The sequence below is a fragment of the Oncorhynchus keta genome, chromosome 2 (assembly GCF_023373465.1).
Source record: "Oncorhynchus keta strain PuntledgeMale-10-30-2019 chromosome 2, Oket_V2, whole genome shotgun sequence".
Classification (NCBI taxonomy): Eukaryota; Metazoa; Chordata; class Actinopteri; order Salmoniformes; family Salmonidae; genus Oncorhynchus; species Oncorhynchus keta.
The window spans coordinates 5604671-5624641 of record NC_068422.1 but is presented as its reverse complement, the minus strand read 5'-3'; the positions used below and the strand labels follow the sequence as shown (position 1 = coordinate 5624641).

At 42.4% G+C, this 19971-nt stretch overlaps 1 protein-coding gene across 1 annotated transcript; it reads right to left on the bottom strand.

Annotated features, from left to right (window-relative positions):
• Nucleotides 1–4350: 4350 nt before the first annotated feature.
• On the bottom strand, nucleotides 4351–19410 carry LOC118377284 (p53 apoptosis effector related to PMP-22-like). Its single transcript, XM_035764141.2, has 3 exons — nucleotides 18986–19410; nucleotides 7755–7895; nucleotides 4351–6597 (listed from the first exon to the last, which is right to left on the bottom strand). The coding sequence occupies exons 1-3, from the start codon at nucleotides 19188–19190 to the stop codon at nucleotides 6386–6388; spliced, it is 558 nt and encodes a 185-aa protein (XP_035620034.1). The 5' UTR covers nucleotides 19191–19410; the 3' UTR covers nucleotides 4351–6385.
• Between the last annotated feature and the right edge of the window lie 561 nt (nucleotides 19411–19971).

The following is a 19971-nucleotide window of genomic DNA, read 5'->3' as shown; positions in this document are numbered from 1 at the left end:
TCCACATCTTCGGTGCCAGGGGAACCGATTTTCACCTTGTCAGCTAGAAGATTCAATTTAGCAACCTTTTTGTTACTGGCCCAACACTCTAACCACTAGACTACATATTATAGGCCTGCTAAAGTGAATCTAGGCCTAGACCACCTGTGCTATAGGCAAGCCTAAAAGACAGAGACAAAACAATATCCGCCAGAGTTGACCCTTATCAATAAGTGGTTGCCCAGATTTAGATAAAGCACTGTAATTCAAATGTAGTGTGAACACAACCACCCATTGTTCACTCATTAGGCTATGGACAGGTTACATGAATATGTTTATATTTTCTCATTTTTTCTTCATAGCCTATATCACAGCTGTCTCTAGGCTATATCTCCCCTTTAAAACTTTCCTTGTCAATATATGATAGGCTACATTGATTTAGCATTATCCTATATTGTAGACTCGTTTTTGATACACTACCGAAAAAGGCAAGGTATTTAAAACGTTTTTGGGAAAGGAGAAATGTAATTTGCTTCTGTGTCTGAGTGAGATGCGCTGCGTGCAGCTTTGATTGATGGGTCCTTTCAGGTGGGAGGGCGTGTACGAGTTCACTAATTCTCTATGTCCATTCAGAAAGTTTCCTAAAAAAGCCTGTCTGGACTTCATCTCTTACATCAGGGTCAGCGTATCTGTGAGGAATAAGGACAGAAGCCAGTTTTGCAATTCCTCTCTTATTAAATGGGGTGCTACTGAATTAAACATAGCCAAGCTCCTTTCATGATTCATCCTATAGAATTAATAGCCTATATCCTAATATTTTAAGTAGCATGTGATTATCTCTCCTATTTTCTCTCCTATTTGTTGACTTATGTAACCATAAAAGCCTTGGTTTCATGCATGTTAACATTTAGAAGCCTCCTCCCTAAGTTTGATTTATTCACTGCTTTAGCACACTCTGCCAACCCGGATGTCGTAGCCGTGTCTGAATCCTGGCTTAGGAAGACCACCAAAAACCCAGAAATTTCCATCCCTAACTACAACATTTTCTGACAAGACAGAACTGCCAAAGGGGGCGGAGTAGCAATCTACTGCAGAGAAAGCCTGCAGAGCTCTGTCTTACTATCCAGGTCTGTACCCAAACAATTCGAGATTCTACTTTTAAAAATCCACCTTTCCAGAAACAAGTCTCTCACCGTTGGCGCTTGCTATAGACCACCCTCTGCCCCCAGCTGTAACCTGGACACCATATGTGAATTGACTGCCCCCCATCTATGTTTAGAGCTCGTGCTAAACTGGGACATGCTTAAAACCCCGGCCATCCTGCAATCTCAGCCTGATGCCCTCAATCTCACACAAATTATTGCCCTTGGTCCATGCCAGACCTGACTGCCCTTGACCAGCACAAAAACATCCTGTGGCGTACTGCATTAGCATCGAATAGCCCTTGATATGCAACTTTTCAGGGAAGTTAGGAACCAATATACACAGGCGGTGTAAGGCAAGCTAAGGCTAGCTTTTTCAAACATAAATTTGCATCCTGTAGCGCAAACTCAAAAAAGTTCTGGGACACTGTAAAGTCCATGGAGAATAGGAGCACCTCCTCCCAGCTGCCCACTGCACTGAGGCCAGGAAACACTTGAGAATTTCAATAAGCATTTTTCTCCGGCTGGCCGTGCTTTCCACCTGGCTACCTCTACCCCGGTCAACTGCCCGACACCCCCCAAAGCAATTCGCCCAAGCCTCCCCCATTTCTCCTTCACCCAAATCCAGATAGCTGATGTTCTGAAAGAGCTGTAAAATCTGGACCCCTACAAATCAGCGGGGCTAGACAATCTGCACCCTCTCTTTCTAAAATTATCTGCTGAAATTGTTGCAATCCCTAAGATTGGAAAGCTGCCGCGATCATCCCCCTCTTCAAAGGGGGAGACACCCTAGACCCAATCAGCTATAGATCTATATCTATCCTACCCTGACTTTCTAAGGTCTTCGAAAGCCAAGTTAACAAACAGATTACCAACCATTTCGAATCCCACCGTACCTTCTCCGCTATGCAATCAGGTTTCAGAGCTGGTCATGGGTGCACCTCAGTCACGCTCAAGGTCCTAAACGATATCATAACCGCCATCGATAAGAGACATTACTGTGCAGCCGTATTCATCGACCTGTCCAAGGCTTTAGACTCTGTCAATCATCACACTCTTATCGGCAGACTAAACAGCCTTGGTTTCTCAAATGACTGCCTTGCCCGGTTCACCAACTACTTCTCTGATAGAGTTCAGTGTGTCAAATCGGAGGGCTTGTTGTCCGGAAATCTGGCAGTCTCTATGGGGGTGCCACAGGGTTCAGTTCTCGGGCCAACTCTCTTCTCTGTATACATCAATGATGTCGCTCTTGCTTCTGGTTATTCTCTGATCCACCTCTATGCAGAAGACACAATCCTGTATACTTCTGGCCCTTCTTTGGACACTGTGTTAACTAACATCCAGACGAGCTCCAATGTCATACAACTCTCCTTCCGTTGCCTCCAACTGCTCTTAAATGCAATTAAAACTAATTGCATGCTCTTCAACCGATCACTGCCCCCACCTGCCTGCCCGTCCAGCATCACTACTCTGGACAGTTCTGACTTAGAATATGTGAACAACTACAAATACCTAGGTGTCTGGTTAGACTGTAAACTCTCCTTCCAGACTCACATTAAGCATCTCCAATCCTAAATTAAATCTAGAATCGGCGTCCTATTTCACGAGAAAGCATCCTTCACTCATGCTTCCAAACATACCCTCGTAAAACTGACCATCCTACCGATCCTCGACTTTGGCACTCTACTCAACAAATTGGATGCAGTCTATCACAATGCCATCCGTTTTGTCACCAAAGCCCCATATGCTACACACCATTATGACCTGTATGCTCTCGTTGGCTGGCCCTCGCTTCATATTCGTCGCCAAACCCAGGTCATCTACAAGTCTCTGCTAGGTAAAGCCCCACCTTATCTCAGCTCACTGGTCACCATAGCAGCACCCACTCGTAGCACGCGCTCCAGCAGGTATATCTCACGAGCCACCCCCAAAGCCAATTCCTACTTTGTCCGCCTTTCCTTCCAGTTCTCTGCTGCCACTGACTGGAACGAACTGCAAAAATGACTGAAGCTGGAGACTCATATCTCCCTCACTAACTTTAAGAACCAGCTGTCAAAGCAGCTCACAGATCACTGCACCTGTACATAGCCCATCTGTAAATAGCCCATCCAACTACCTCATCCCCATACTGTATTTATTTATTTATCTTGCTCCTTTGCACCCCAGTATCTCTACTTGCACATTCATCTTCTGCACATCAATCACTCCAGTGTATAATTGGTATATTGTAATTACTTTGCCACCATGGCTTGTTTATTGCCTTACCTCCCTTATCTTACCTTATTTGCACACACTGTATATAGACTTTTTCTACTGTGTTATTGACTGTATGTTTGTTTATTCCATGTGTAACTCTGTGTTGTTGTATGTGTCAAACTGCTTTGCTTCATTCTTGGCCAGGTCGCAGTTGCAAATGAGAACTTGTTCTCAACTAGCCTACCTCGTTAAATAAAGGTGAAATTAAAAAAACAATAATAATAATTGCATGATTGATGGTAATAGCGCTCAATGTTGCCCCTAGTGACTGGTTTTGAATGCGTTTCCCGACATCCTCAGGACACGGATAGACATCTAATTTGAAAGTCAGTCTTGTGTGACCTACCTGTGCAAAACATTTGATTGTGCTATTTTTGTTATAAACACACACACAGGGCCGGTCCTTGCCTTTTTTGGGCCCTGAGTGAGATTTGGTTGGGGGGCCGCACACCTTGCGGGCAAAACATTTTTGTTGCTCCTTTGTTGACGGTGGAGAGAATTGTTTTAAGTATATTCAAAAGTACATTTCTTCCCATTTTGCCATGGGGTGGAGAGAAAGTATTTGAAGGTTTAAAGCAACTTTTCTGGAATTCTACACATTTTGCCATGGGGTGGTTTTATAACAAATTCCATGCAATTCTACACAGTTTGTCATGAATTATGCCATGTTAATGATATCGGAGTGAGACTATAAAAATCAATGGGGGCCACATGGAGGTCAGGGCCCCTGGGCACGTGCCTTGCAAGTTTAGATACTAATCAAAAAATTGGTAGCTGACATGCTAATTAATTGACTGTCTGACTGACATAAGAGAAAATTTGCTGTACAACCACATTTAGAAAATGTTACCTGTGTTGCAATTGTGTGTTCTACTTTTGTAACTTAACAGTAAGACTACAACTAAGTTCCCTCACCAACACATTCACACACACAGCCATGGAGACACACGCAAACACGGACTGAAGATATAACTTGATATAAAAACAACTCTTTATTGCATAAAAAGATACTGCTGAAAGTTATATATTTAAAAGGACTAAATAAACCCAAAAGATTATCACCAGAATATTGATATGACATTTTCCATTCCAACTGAAATATGACTTGAGTTGAGTCCATAGAATGTCCCCTTCATTGTCAACCACACATTTTGCAATTATGAAAAATGAAGGCACGTCCGAGTATGACATGACACTAGTCTTCTATAGCAGACTCATCACCTGATGCTGTTGAAAGACGCTACATTGTCTTCTCTAAGCATTTATAAGTCAAATGCTGAATGAACTGTATATCTAAAAATATGTGTTTGGGTGCTTCATGTTGGTTACCATTATCAGCACATGGAATGGACATTCAATCTGCAGTGCCGAATATCAGCGTTGTAGCGCGGTTTAAATGTATAGGTGATTGAATCCACAATCTACAGATTGAATCCAGGCCAAATGTATGTTTCTCCTTTATTTGTTTTAGTTTTCACAACAATACAATCCAGCAATACCCATTCATAGGCCAATCAAGAACAATGTCCAGCAATACCCATTCATAGGCAAATCAAGAACAATGTCCAGCAATACCCATTCATAGGCAAATCAAGAACAATGTCCAGCAATACCCATTCATAGGCAAATCAAGAACAATGTCCAGCAATACCCATTCATAGGCAAATCAAGAACAATGTCCAGCAATACCCAATCAAGAACACTGTCCAGCAATACCCAATCAAGAACACTGTCCAGCAATACCCATTCATAGGCCAATCAAGAACAATGTCCAGCAATACCCATTCATAGGCAAATCAAGAACAATGTCCCAATCAAGAACACGGTCCAGCAATACCCAATCAAGAACACTGTCCAGCAATACCCATTCATAGGCAAATCAAGAACAATGTCCCAATCAAGAACGCGGTCCAGCAATACCCAATCAAGAACACAGTCCAGCAATACCCATTCATAGGCAATCAAGAGCATTGTCCTTGTTGGAGTAAGAACTTAAATGTAAAAAAAGAACAGAAAATCTTAAAACACAGCTGTGTGTTGCATAATACAATGACTAGAAACAGAATTCTTAAAATAATCGAATAAAAGCAAATTAACACTTGCCTCTTTCCTTGCACCATACACAGTATACATTCATGTTTACATTTTCCCTACTGTACTTACAATTCAGTTTAGCCAGGAAATGACCTGAACCATTAAAATTAGGATTAAAGTGAATACATTTTTGAAAAGCGACATCTTAAAACATCAACAATCCTGCAATCAAATACATTAGCTTTGTGTGTAGGGCATACGCCCTCTAACTCAGCTGGTTAGAACGCTTGACATTATCCATCAACTCTTGGATGGAGTCCTTACCGTTGATATTAAGTGCACTTCTGTGATTTTGCATTCAACTAATTTAAGGATAAGGTTATGGCGGTTTATGCACATTTTTTTTATGTATAATCTGCAATATTGCTTCCGAGTCACTACTCTACACAAACATCAAATGTGGAAAAACATTGAAGGTGATAGAAAAAAGGCCACTGGAATAGCCATACCTGGCAACCTCCTTTGGTAACATGTGGACCACTGAAATCAATATGGGGATCAGTATAGGGTCGGAAATAGGGCACATCTATGGGATCCTTCCAACGGAGAGGGCATTCAGCGTTGTTAGAAATGACAAAAGTGACCTCCAATGATATGTCTAAGTGTCAGTGTCCTCTGTGGTGGCAGAGATGCTTCTGTTCGCCTGGGGCTGCATCTCAATAGTCTAAAGTGGGCTTCCTTTCCTTTATCTGGCTGATATGAAAGAACCTGAGCAGGTGAAAGTAAATTCTTGGTAGATGACTACTATATTGCTTTCACTGTCCTGTGTTGTTTTCCTCAGTGCAGATGAAGGGAAGGAGATGAAGAGAAGAGAAGGAGATGAGAAGGGAAAAAGAAGATAAAGGGAAGGAGATAAGGAGAAGGGAAGTCACTTCAGACTATTGAGATGTAGCCTGGGGGTGTCCGTGGTTCCTCTAAGCTGAGGTATAGATGTATTTGGTCTTGGCGAGGCCCGTGAGCTCATCCTCGTAGCGAGGCAGGCAGCAGAAGAGGATCCCACAGCCGATGCAGAGGATGGTGGCCCCCCAGCCGAAACCGTAGGCCCAGGTGTAGTCGTAGTGGCCCTCGAAGATCAGGTCATTGAACCTGACTGGGTAGATGATGAGGCCGATGAACTGAAGGACCACTGTGGTGAGAAACAGGCAGAACAGAGATTTGTCAGTGGTGGATCATTCAGGAACAGAGAGGGTCATCAGTGATGGATCATTCCAAACAGGGGAGGAGGCTGACTCTGGAACAGTGACACATAAGTGTGAGAGTCTACCAAAACTAGCGTGAGGGTGTGTGAACTTCAATCTCTAGGGCTTAGATGTAACAACAAGTTAGAGCATGTGTCATTTAGATTAGAAGGTGGATAACTAGATTAGAAGGTGGATAATAAAATGGATGTACTGTGAGGTAAAGTTGATATTTTACACATTCACTGTATGGATGGCGAATCACAAAGTGGGATCAAACAATGGATCACATAGCGATGATTACTACTGTTAGTACTTTACATCCACATATACTGGTGATCCAGTCAGAATTAGTTCTAAATACTAATACTTATTTACTACACTCTAAACACTGGGAAAACATTCCCATGAGAGGACGGCGGCTTTATAGTCAGACACCTCTATGATTCAGCTATGTCTGAAACAGTGTCAGGGTAATTCTGAGCGGCTGTGTAGTCTCTCTTTCCCCTAGGCATAGGCCGGGCTGGGCTATCAGGTTTCACACTAGGGTGGCAGCTGCAGAAGGGGGGGCATAGGGAGGAGGGGGAGTGTTCCTATTATCTCACTATGTGTGCTGTGACTCAGCCAGATGCAGAACATTCTCTCAGCCCTTCCCTGAACCTCAGAGCAGAGTAGGGACACAAACAACTCCCACTCCCTCTCCTCATTGGCAACGGCTAAAATAAGAAGACTAGCTTTAAGACTCACCAACTCCACAGTAGCTATGGTTGCCATGCTACTTGAGCCCCCTCGGAACGTGGAGGAGCATAGGAAGCACTAAAGTATGTGAGTAATTGTAGTTTGAGGTTTGGAGCAATACATTGAGGAAGGCCAAATTAACAAAGGAAAGACAGTTGTTAATATTTCACTACGTCTTCAATAACTAACTTCTCATCCATTAGCTCAGACACTTGAAGTACAAAAACATACGGGAGCGGTTTCCCTGACACAGATGACGCCTAATATTGGACTAAAAAGCATTTAACGGAGATTGCTTTTTAGTCCAGGAGTAAAATTAATCCGGGAAACCACCCCAAGAAGAACAGAAAGGTGTTGTGTTTCTTACCAGTGATGAAGAGCAGGACCCCAATGACAGGCAGAAGGCTGATGTTGAGGGTGCAGCAGAGAGCGATACAGGAGATGATGAAGGCTATGATAAGGATGATGAGGCCGATGATCATAAGAGCTGCCACAGCCTGGGCCCAAGCTGAAAAGACAACAAGCAATGTTTAGTACAGTGCTTTCAGAAAGTAGTCACACCCCTTTACTTATTTCACATATTGTTGTTTTACAGCCTGAATTTAAATTGGAGATGTTGTGTCACTGGACTACACACAACACCCCATTTTGTCAAAGTGGAAGTAAACATGTGTCAGGAGTAAACATGTGCTTAACAAGTCACATAATAAGTTGTTTGGCAATAATAGTGTTTTTGAATGACTACCTCATCTCTGTACTCTACACATACAGATAATTGTAAGGTCCCTCAGTCGAGCAAAGAATTTCAAACACAGATTCAACCACAAAGACATGGGAGATGGGTAAAAATGTAAAAAGCAGACATTGAATATCCCTTGGAGCATGGTGAAGTTATTACTTACATTTTGGATGGTGTATCAATACACCTAGTCACTACAAAGAACAAGGTTTCCTTCCTAACTCAGTTGCCGGAGAGGAAGGAAACCGCTCAGGGATTTTACCGTGAGGCCAATGGTGACTTTTAAACAAGTTCAATGGTTGTGATAAGAGAACTGATGGATCAACAACATTGTAGTTACTCCACAAAATAACCTAAATGACAGAGTGAAAAGAAGGAAGTCTGTACATAATACAAAGATTCCAAAACATGTATCCTGTTTGCAAAAAGGCACTACAGTAAAACTGTAAAAAAATATATATATATACTTTATGTCCTGAATACAAAGTGTTATGTTTTGGGGAAAATCCAACAACACTTCACTGAGTACCACTTCATATTCTCAAGCATGGTGGTCGCTGCATCATGTTATGGGTATGCTTGTCATCTGCAAGGACCAGGGAGTGTTTTTAGGATAAAAAGAAATGGAATAGAGTTAAGCACAGGAAAAATCCTAAAGGAAAACCTGGTTCAGTCTGCCTTCCAACATATACTGTGTGACAAATTCACCTTTCAGCAGGACAATAACCTAAAACACAAGGCCAAATATTCACTGGAGTTGCTTACCAAGATGGCATTGTATGTTCCCGAGTGGACTAGATACAATTTTGACTTAAAAATCGTCCTGAAGATACATGGCAAGACTTTAAAAATGTCTGTCTGGCAAAGATCAACAACCAACTTAACAGAACTTGAAGAATATTAAAAAGAATGTGCAAATATTGAACAATCCAGGTAGGCCAGTTGAGAACAAGTTCTCATTTACAATTACAATTTAGCATTAACACTGGAGTGAGACGTGCAGATGATTATGTGCAAGTAGAGATACTGGGGTGCAAAAGAGTTGGGTGGGCTATTTACAGATGGGCGGTGTACAGGTGCAGTGATCGGTAAGCTGCTCTGACAGCTGATGCTTAAAGTTAGCGGGGGAGATATGTCTCCAGCTTCAGTGATTTTTGCAATTCGTCACTGTCATTGGCAGCAGAGAACTGGAAGGCGGCCAAAGGAGGAGTTGGCTTTGGGGGTGACCAGTGAAATATACCTCCTGGAGCGCGTGCCACGGGTGGGTGTTACTATGGTGACTAGTGAGCTGAGATAAGGCGGGCCTTTACCTAGCAAAGACTTATAGATGACCTGGAGCCAGTGGGTTTGGCAAAGAATAGGAAGAGAGGGCCAGTCAACGAGAGCATACAGGTTGCAGTGGTGGGTAGTATATAGGGATTAGGTGACAAAACGGATGGCACTATGATAGACTGCATTCAATTTGCTGAGTAGAGTGTTGGAGGCTATTTTGTAAATGACATCGCCGAAGTCAAGGATCGGTAGGATAGTCAGTTTTATGAGGGTATGTTTGGCAGCATAAAGATGCATACATTTAACATCTTTAACATGAGTCTGGAAGGAGAGTTTACAGTCTAACCAGACACCTAGGTATTTGTAGTTGTCCACATATTCTAAGTCAGAACCGTCCAGGGTAGTGATGCGAGTCCGGCGGGTGGGCAGGGGCAGCGATTGGTTGAAAAGCATGCATTTGCATTCTTAGAGACTTACCCAGAAATCTTATACCAACAGGCGCTTGAACAGTTTCTATCCCCACACAATAAGACTGATAAATAGCTAACAAAATAGCTACACGGACCGAGTTTACCTTGATTCTTTATTGACCTTTTAAATCAGTAGTTGATCACTCTATGCACACTCACAGGGCAATGCACATGCACAGACACTGTCACTACAACACACACACACACTCACTCACTCCATCACCTGATCACTCACACACATTTATACTGACTACATACCCGCACACCCGCTCACATACCACCATCTGTGAATTGATTGCCCCCCATCTAGCTTCAGAGTTTGTTCTGTTAGGTGACCTAAACTGGAATATGCTTAATACCCCGGCAGTCCTACAATCTAAGCTAGATGCCCTCAATCTCACACAAATCATCAAGGAACCCACCAGGTATAACCCTAAATCCGTAAACATGGGCACCCTAATTGACATTATCCTGACCAACTTGCCCTCCAAATACACCTCTGCTGTCTTCAATCAGGATCTCAGCGATCACTGCCTCATTTCCTGTATCCGCTACAGGTCCACGGTCAAACGACCACCCCTCATCACTGTCAAATGCTCCCTAAAACACTTCTGCGAGCAGGCATTTCTAATCGACCTGGCCCGGGTATCCTGGAAGGTATTGACCTCATCCCGTCAGTTGAGGATGCCTGGTCATTCTTTAAAAGTAACTTCCTCACCATCTTAGACAAGCATGCTCCGTTCAAAAAATGCAGAACTAAAAACAGATATAGCCCTTGGTTCACTCCAGACCTGACTGCCCTCGACCAGCACAAAAACATCCTGCGTCGGACTGCAATAGCATCGAATCGAACAGTCCCTGCGATATGCAACTGTTCAGGGAAGTCAGGAACCAATACACGCAGTCAGTCAGGAAAGCAAAGGACAGCTTTTTCAAGCAGAAATTTTCATCCTGTAGCTCCAACTCCAAGAAGTTCTGGGACACTAAAGTCCATGGAGAACAAGAGCACCTCCTCCCAGCTGCCCACTGCACTGAGGCTAGGTAACACGATCACCACCGATAAATCCGTGATAATCGAAAACTTCAACAAGCATTTCTCAACGGCCGGCCATGCCTTCCTCCTTGCTACTCCAACCTCGGCCAACAGCTCCGCCCACCCGCCCCCCGCAGCTACTCGCTCAAGCCTCCCCAGCTTCTCCTTTACCCAAATCCAGATAGCAGATGTTCTGAAAGAGCTACAATACCTGGACTCGTACAAATCAGCTGGGCTTGACCCTCTATTTCTGAAACTGTCCGCCACCATTGTCGCAAACCCTATTACCAGCCTGTTCAAACTCTCCTTCGTATCATCTGAGATCCCCAAGGATTGGAAAGCTGCCACAGTCATCCCCCTCTTCAAAGGCGGAGACACCCTGGACCCAAACTGTTACAGACCTATATCCATCCTGCCCTGCCTATCTAAGGTCTTTGAAAGCCAAGTCAACAAACAGATCACTGACCATCTTGAATCCCACCGTACCTTTTCCGCTGTGCAATTCGGTTTCCGAGCAGGTCACGGGTGCACCTCAGCCACGCTCAAGGTACTAAATGATATCATAACCGCCATCGATAAAAGACAGTACTGTGCAGCCGTCTTCATCGACCTGGCCAAGGCTTTCGACTCTGTCAATCACCATATTCTCATCGGCAGACTCAGTAGCCTCGGTCTTTCTAATGACTGCCTCACCTGGTTCACCAACTACTTCTCTGATAGAGTTCAGTCTGTCAAATCGGAGGGCATGTTTTCCGGTCCTCTGGCAGTCTATGGGGGTACCACAGGGTTCAATTCTTGGGCCGACTCTTTTCTCTGTATATATCAATGATGTTGCTCTTGCTGCGGGCGATTCCCTGATCCACCTCTACGCACACAACACCATTCTGTATACTTCTGGCCCTTCCTTGGACACTGTGCTATCTAACCTCCAAACAAGCTTCAATGCCACACAACACTGCTTCCGCGGCCTCCAACTGCTCTTAAATGCTAGTTAAACCAAATGCATGCTTTTCAACCGTTCGCTGTCTGCACCCGCACGCCCGACTAGCATCACCACCCTGGATGGTTCCGACCTAGAATATGTGAACATCTATAAGTACCTAGGTGTCTGGCTAGACTGCAAACTCTCCTTCCAGACTCATATCAAACATCTCCAATCCAAAATCAAATCTTGAGTCGGCTTTCTATTTCGCAAGAAAGCCTCCTTCACTCACGCCGCAAAACTTACCCTAGTAAAACTGACTATCCTACCGATCCTCGACTTCGGCGATGTCATCTACAAAATGTTGTTACTAAAGCACCTTATACCACCCACCACTGCGATCTGTATGCTCTAGTCGGCTGGCCCTCGCTACATGTTCGTCGCCAGACCCACTGGCTCCAGGTCATCTACAAGTCTATGCTAGGTAAAGCTCCGCCTTATCTCAGTTCACTGGTCACGATGCCAACACCCACCCGTAGCACGCGCTCCAGCAGGTGTATCTCACTGATCATCCCTAAAGCCAACACCTAATTTGGCCGCCTTTCCTTCCAGTTCTCTGCTGCCTGCGACTGGAACAAATTGCAAAAATCTCTGAAGTTGGAGACTTTTATCTCCCTCACCAACTTTTTACTTTTTAACCTATTTATTGCCTACCTCCTCATGCCTTTTGCACACAATGTATATAGATTTTTTTTTCCTACTATGTTATTGACTTGTTTATTGTTTACTCCATGTGTAACTCTGTGTTGTTGTCTGTTCACACTGCTATGCTTTATCTTGGCCAGGTCGCAGTTGCAAATGAGAACTTGGTCTCAACTAGCCTACCTGGTTAAATAAAGGTGAAATTAAAAATAAAAAAAAATAAAACATACAAACTGTGCTACTATTTATCTTATATTCTGTTGCCTAGTCACCTTACCCCTATACATATCAATCCAGTATCCCTGCACATGTAAATATGGTATTGGAACTAACTTGTTAAATATTTACTGTATACAGTATGCTATTCTTACTTACTTAATTGTGTATTTCATATTTTTTATTATTATTTCTCGTTTTATTTTTTTCATCTAGTAGTACATTGTTATTGATTACTGGTTGGGTTTTGAGTTTGTAAGAAAGGCATTTCACTGTCCTTGTGCATGTAACATTGAAACTTGAACTTGAATAAATGTGATTCTAACATGTATCGACTCAGGGGTGTGAATATTTAAGTCAATTAGATATTTCTGTATTTAATTAAAAAAAATAAACAAGTTCAAGTTCCAAGTTTTATTAGAGTCGTATGTCATGTACATGAAACACATGGTTTACACCGTCTAACAAAATAGTTACTGGCAGGTTCATGCTGGACACAGCAACATCAATAAGAAATAAGAAAATATAAGAGCATGAACAAAAAGTAAATGTCAGTAGAATAGAATAAACTATTTAGCATAAGTATAATAGAGGAAGGCCAAATTTAGTCAAATATTTACACCTGTATTAGGTAAGGAGGTTAGTACATTGTCATGCCGCAACACAAATATTGCAATGAAACCCGTGTATTAGAATAAATGTATGAATGAATCCTGATAGGTTTGCTCCGCATTGCAATGAAGCATTTGTTTTACAGTATCACAACTGCATCGTATTTCAACACATTACTGGTGGTAGGTTACTGGTTACACATTACTGGTGGTAGGTTACTGACATCTGTTGCATACAAATGCAGAGCTCACACCTTAAATTATTCACTCTCTGTCTACCATCGGGATTAAATGGCAGGCAGACTACGCCTGAGCTTCAGGCACTGCAGTCATGCCTTCACTTACCTCTAACAGACAACAGGATCCTAGTCTAACAAGTTTAACTTCGTGTGAACTAAACCATACAGAAGAGTATCATTCAAACATTAAAAGAGATGTACAGAGAGGTGGCGTGAGAAAGGATAATGTCCCTTGTGTTCAGAAAATGTAGATATTCTCACGCTCAAAATGATGTGCTTCTCAAGTCCATGGTCGAGAACAGTTTTAGTGTATTAGTAGCCGACTGTTACAGTTGTTTGACTGTTGCAAAGGATCTCTTTAAAATGTTAGTGCGAGTACTTCAATCTAATTTTAAAAGTGTGATGTGGACAGCTCACAGGGCCGAGGATAGCTCACAAATACACCTGAGTCTAAATACTCTCCAGAAGGGGAACATCTGTCTTGTGTCTTTCCTAATCAAGTTCAAAATAAACAAACAATGACAAACCAATGTTGTTCATTTGAAAAAGTACGGGTCTGAACTTAAATCGATTGAATCAGTTGAGTGATCATCTACAGCGATTAAGTACAGATTCTATAATTGAGTTTGGCAGTGTTTTGTTCAGGTGTACGTTTGAGTATTGTTGATGTCATTCATGCACTGTGCATTTTAAATGAGCAAGTTTGTTATGTGACTCCAAGCTAAGAGGTATGCTTGCAGTTTTAGGTAGGCTCCATCACATTGATTTGGCAACAAAAACTTTACATAGGCTAATAATCACAAAAAGCTTAACCTCATTAAGCAATTTCTATTATTGAGTGATTATCATTATTGAAAGAGATCATGATACCTCACATCTCAAAATAGGGCTACTTAATGTTAGATCCCTTACTTAAAAGACAATTATAGTCAATGAACTAATCACTGATCATAATCTTGATGTGATCGGCCTGACTGAAACAAGCCTGATGAATTTACTGTGTTAAATGAGGCCTCACCTCCTGGCTACACTAGTGACCATATCCCCCGTGCATCCCGCAAAGGCGGAGGTGTTGCTAACATTTACGATAGCAAATTTCAATTTACAAAAAAAATGACTTTTTCGTCTTTTGAGCTTCTAGTCATGAAATCTATGCAGCCTACTCAATCACTTTTTATAGCTACTGTTTACAGGCCTCCTGGGCCATATACAGCGTTCCTCACTGAGTTCCCTCAATTCCTATCGGACCTTGTAGACATAGCAGATAATATTCTAATCTTTGGTGACTTTAATATTCACATGGAAAAGTCCACAGACCCACTCCAAAAGGCTTTCGGAGCCATCATCGACTCAGTGGGTTTTGTCCAACATGTCTCTGGACCCACTCACTGTCACAGTCATACGCTGGACCTAGTTTTGTCCCATGGAATAAATGTTGTGGATCTTAATGTTTTTCCTCATAATCCTGGACTATCGGACCACTATTTTATTACGTTTGCAATTGCAACAAATAATCTGCTCAGACCCCAACCAAGGAACATCAAAAGTCGTGCTATAAATTCACAGACAACACAAAGATTCCTTGATGTCCTTCCAGAATGCCTCTGTCTACCCAAGGACACCAGAGGACAAAAATCAGTTAACCACCTAACTGAGGAACTCAATTTAACCTTGCGCAATACCCTAGATGCAGTTGTACCCCTAAAAACTAAAAACATTTCTCATAAGAAACTAGCTCCCTGGTACACAGAAAATACCCGAGCTCTGAAGCAAGCTTCCAGAAAATTGGAACGGAAATGGCGCCACACCAAACTGGAAGTCTCCCGACTATCTTGGAAAGACAGTACCTTGCAGTACCGAAGAGCCCTTACTGCTGCTCGATCATCCTATTTTTCTAACTTAATTGAGGAAAATAAGAACAATCCGGAATTCCTTTTTGATATTGTCACAAAGCTAACTAAAAAGCAGCATTCCCCAAGAGAGGATGACTTTCACTTTAGCAGTGATACATTCCTGAACTTCTTTGAGGAAAAGATTATGATTATTAGAAAGCAAATTACGGACTCCTCTTTAAATCTGCGTATTCCTTCAAAGCTCAGTTGTCCTGAGTCTGCACAACTCTGCCAGGACCTAGGATCAAGAGAGACGCTCAAGTGTTTTAGTACTATATCTCTTGACACAATGATGAAAATAATCATGGCCTCTAAACCTTCAAGCTGCATACTGGACCCTATTCCAACTAAACTACTGAAAGAGCTGCTTCCAGTGCTTGGCCCTCCTATGTTGAACATGATAAACGGCTCTCTATCCACCGGATGTGTACCAAACTCACTAAAAGTGGCAGTAATAAAGCCTCTCTGGAAAAAGCCAAACCTTGACCCAGAAAATATAAAAAACTATCGGGCCTATATCGAATCTTCCATTCCTGTCAAAAAATTTAGAAAAGGCTGTTGCGCAGCAACTTACTGCCTTCCTGAAGACAAACAATGTATACGAAATGCTTCAGTCTGGTTTTAGACCCCATCATAGCACTGAGACAGCACTTGTGAAGGTGGTAAATTACATTTTAATGGCATCGGACCGAGGCTCTGCATCTGTCCTCGTGCTCCTAGACCTTAGTGCTGCTTTTGATACCATCGATCACCACATTCTTTTGGAGAGATTGGAAACCCAAATTGGTCTACACGGACATGTTCTGGCCTGGTTTAGATCTTACCTGTCGGAAAGATATCAGTTTGTCTCTGTGAAAGGTTTGTCCTCTGACAAATCAACTGTAAATTTCGGTGTTGCTCAAGGTTCCGTTTTAGGACCACTTTTGTTTTCACTATATATTTTACCTCTTGGGGATGTTATTCGAAAACATAATGTTAACTTTCACTGCTATGCGGATGACACACAACTGTACATTTCAATGAAACATGGTGAAGCCCCAAAATTGCCCTTGCTTGAAGCATGTGTTTCAGACATAAGGAAGTGGATGGCTGCAAACTTTCTACTTTTAAACTCGGACAAAACAGAGATGCTTGTTCTAGGTCCCAAGAAACAAAGAGATATTATGTTGAATCTGACAATTAATCTTAATGGTTCTACAGTCAGAAAAATGTAAAAAATTAAAATTAATCCATGCTTTTGTCACTTCTAGGTTAGACTACTACAATGCTCTACTTTCCGGGCAACCCGGATAAAACACTAAATAAACTTCAGTTGGTGCTAAATACGGCTGCTAGAATCCTGACTAGAACCAAACGATTTGATCATATTACTCCAGTGCTAGCCTCTCTACACTGGCTTCCTGTCAAAGCAAGGGCTGATTTCAAGGTTTTACTGCTAACCTACAAAGCATTACATGGGCTTGCTCCCACCTATCTCTCTGATTTGGTCCTGCCGTACATACCTACACGTACGCTACGGTCACAAGACGCAGGCCTCCTAATTGTCCCTAGAATTTCTAAGCAAACAGCTGGAGGCAGGGCTTTCTCCTATAGAGCTCCATTTTTATGGAACGGTCTGCCTACCCATGTCAGAGACGCAAACTCGGTCTCAACCTTTAAGTCTTTACTGAAGACTCATCTCTTCAGTGGGTCATATGATTGAGTGTAGTCTGGCCCAGGAGTGGGAAGGTGAACGGAAAGGCTCTGGAGCAACGAACCGCCCTTGCTGTCTCTGCCTGGCCGGTTCCCCTCTTTCCACTGGGATTCTCTGCCTCTAACTCTATTACAGGGGCTGAGTCACTGGCTTACTGGGGCTCTCTCATGCCGTCCCTGGAAGGGGTGCGTCACCTGAGTGGGTTGATTCACTGATGTGGTCATCCTGTCTGGGTTGGCACCCCCCCGTTGGGTTGTGCCATGGCGGAGATCTTTGTGGGCTATACTCAGCCTTGTCTCAGGATGCTAAGTTGGTGGTTGAAGATATCCCTCTAGTGGTGTGGGGGCTGGGCTTTGGAAAAGTGGGTGGGGTTATATCCTTCCTGTTTGGCCCTGTCTGGGGGTGTCCTCGGATGGGGCCACAGTGTCTCCTGACCCCTCCTGTCTCAGCCTCCAGTATTTATGCTGCAGTAGTTTATGTGTCGGGGGGCTAGGGTCAGTTTGTTATATCTGGAGTACTTCTCCTGTCCTATTCGGTGTCCTGTGTGAATCTAAGTGTGCGTTCTCTAATTCTCTCCTTCTCTCTTTCTTTCTCTCTCTCGGAGGACCTGAGCCCTAGGACCATGCCCCAGGACTACCTGACATGATGACTCCTCGCTGTCCCCAGTCCACCTGGCCGTGCTGCTAATCCAGTTTCAACTGTTCTGTCTGTGATTATTACTATTTGACCATGTTGGTCATTTATGAACATTTGAACATCTTGGCCATGTTCTGTTATAATCTCCACCCGGCACAGCCAGAAGAGGACTGGCCACCCCACATAGCCTGGTTACTCTCTAGGTTTCTTCATAGGTTTTGGCCTTTCTAGGGAGTTTTTCCTAGCCACCGTGCTTCTACACCTGCATTGCTTGCTGTTTGGGGTTTTAGGCTGGGTTTCTGTACAGCACTTTGAGATATCAGCTGATGTACGAAGGGCTATATAAATAAATTTGATTTGAAATGTGATTTGATTAATAAATTAGTCTGATAATATTAAAACAATGTAGATACAATAGTAATTACTATGTTATTACACAATATACAGAGAAAATGTAAAATGTTCACACGGGTTTGATTGTGAAGACAAACAACTCCCATATCATCCATGCAACATGACACCACTAATTCCAGAGAATCCCTTCATGCCATCTTCCCACCCAGGAAGGGACAGTAAGTGGCCCTTGGAATGGACAACATCCGGCTGAGGTTGATTAATCACAACAAAGTTATGTTCCAGTGGTAATATGTCAATACTAGTTCATCTTGATGGCACCAGTCAGATAGCGACATTACAGCCAACTGCACTCACCAAAACATTGTTAACCTTGGACCAGCAGCACTGACTCCAAATACACTGCATAATAAAAAGGAATATATCATTCTCCTTGATTTGTATTTGACTAGTTTGTATTTGACTGTTCTAAAAACAGGTTGCCAACAAACACATACAAAGTTGTGGGGGAGTGGGTTATTCAATTACGTTTTTCGGCAGCTAGTTAGCTTGGTGAACTGATCATGCTACTTTGTATGTGTTGTTTGTTGGCAAACCTTGTACTTTGGAACAGATTCCTGTTGGAACGTTCCACAAATTACACCCACCCCAGATCAGCCTTACTGTGTGTGAGCAGTCTCCAAATCAAATTCTGAATACATACACACTAAGTACAGTAGGCTATATTGTCAAATAATTAATATGGTGTTATTTTCCTTGTCACTGTGATTAGGGCTGTTAAGTGAATGTTTATAGATGGTTTTACAACATGATACTTACAGAATTCCATGAGAGATTTGCATTCCCAGTTGTCATTCCGACCACGGCATTGACTCCACATACTTGCGTAGTGGGACTTTGCGTCCTTGTCCTCAACCCACCCCGAAGTAGCAGCAATTGCAATAATGTCAAATATAATCGCAAAAAGCAAAAGAAGTGGTACGATCCACCTGCATCTTGGATACGCAATTCCACAGCGAAACATATTCGACAAAACAGAACAGACAGTGGTGATAGAAGCGGTCAGGCGTCCAAATACCGTATGGGTTTGTGTAGGCTACACTTTTTTTACTGATCAAATCTAAAAGCCCCACCCTAGTTTGCAACGTAATCCATGCACAGTGGCCTAAACCTGTTTAAATGACTTGGAATGGCATGCAGGCTCATTCTCGTCAGGTTTGGCGAAGGGGCGAGAGTCAACCCAACCAGCATCTCAAGCCCAACCCATTGACAGTGGCCGCAATACAAACACTTAAAAAACACACCCTAGCCCCTCAGCCCTTAAGTGGACACTTCTGATGACGTTTCATAACGTCTGACGATTATACACCGTTTTAAATGAACTATTTGTATTTTATTTACAATTATCAACAAACAAAAATAATAGTCACATGCAAACAAGCATACATACAAACTATTTACATTGCCAGGAATCATAAAGAAACAAATCATATTCATTCATAATACAAGTTTGAATTGCCTTTTTGTTTTTCATTTTTGTTAAAGTAGTGCTATATTGTTTAAATTAATTTATAAAGGGAAACAAATAGGTTTTGAATTAGACCATTTGCATTTCTCAATTTGAAATGTACTTAATATTAATAGCAGTTGAATTAAATATACTACATATTTGTCGATGTCAGAATTTCTGAAAGAAATCATTATATCAAAACTATTAATGTACAACCTGTCCCGTTTTCTTTGTAACAAAGTTCTGTATGTCAATCCCCAAAAAATCAACTATAAATACAGGTTAAAAAAATGGT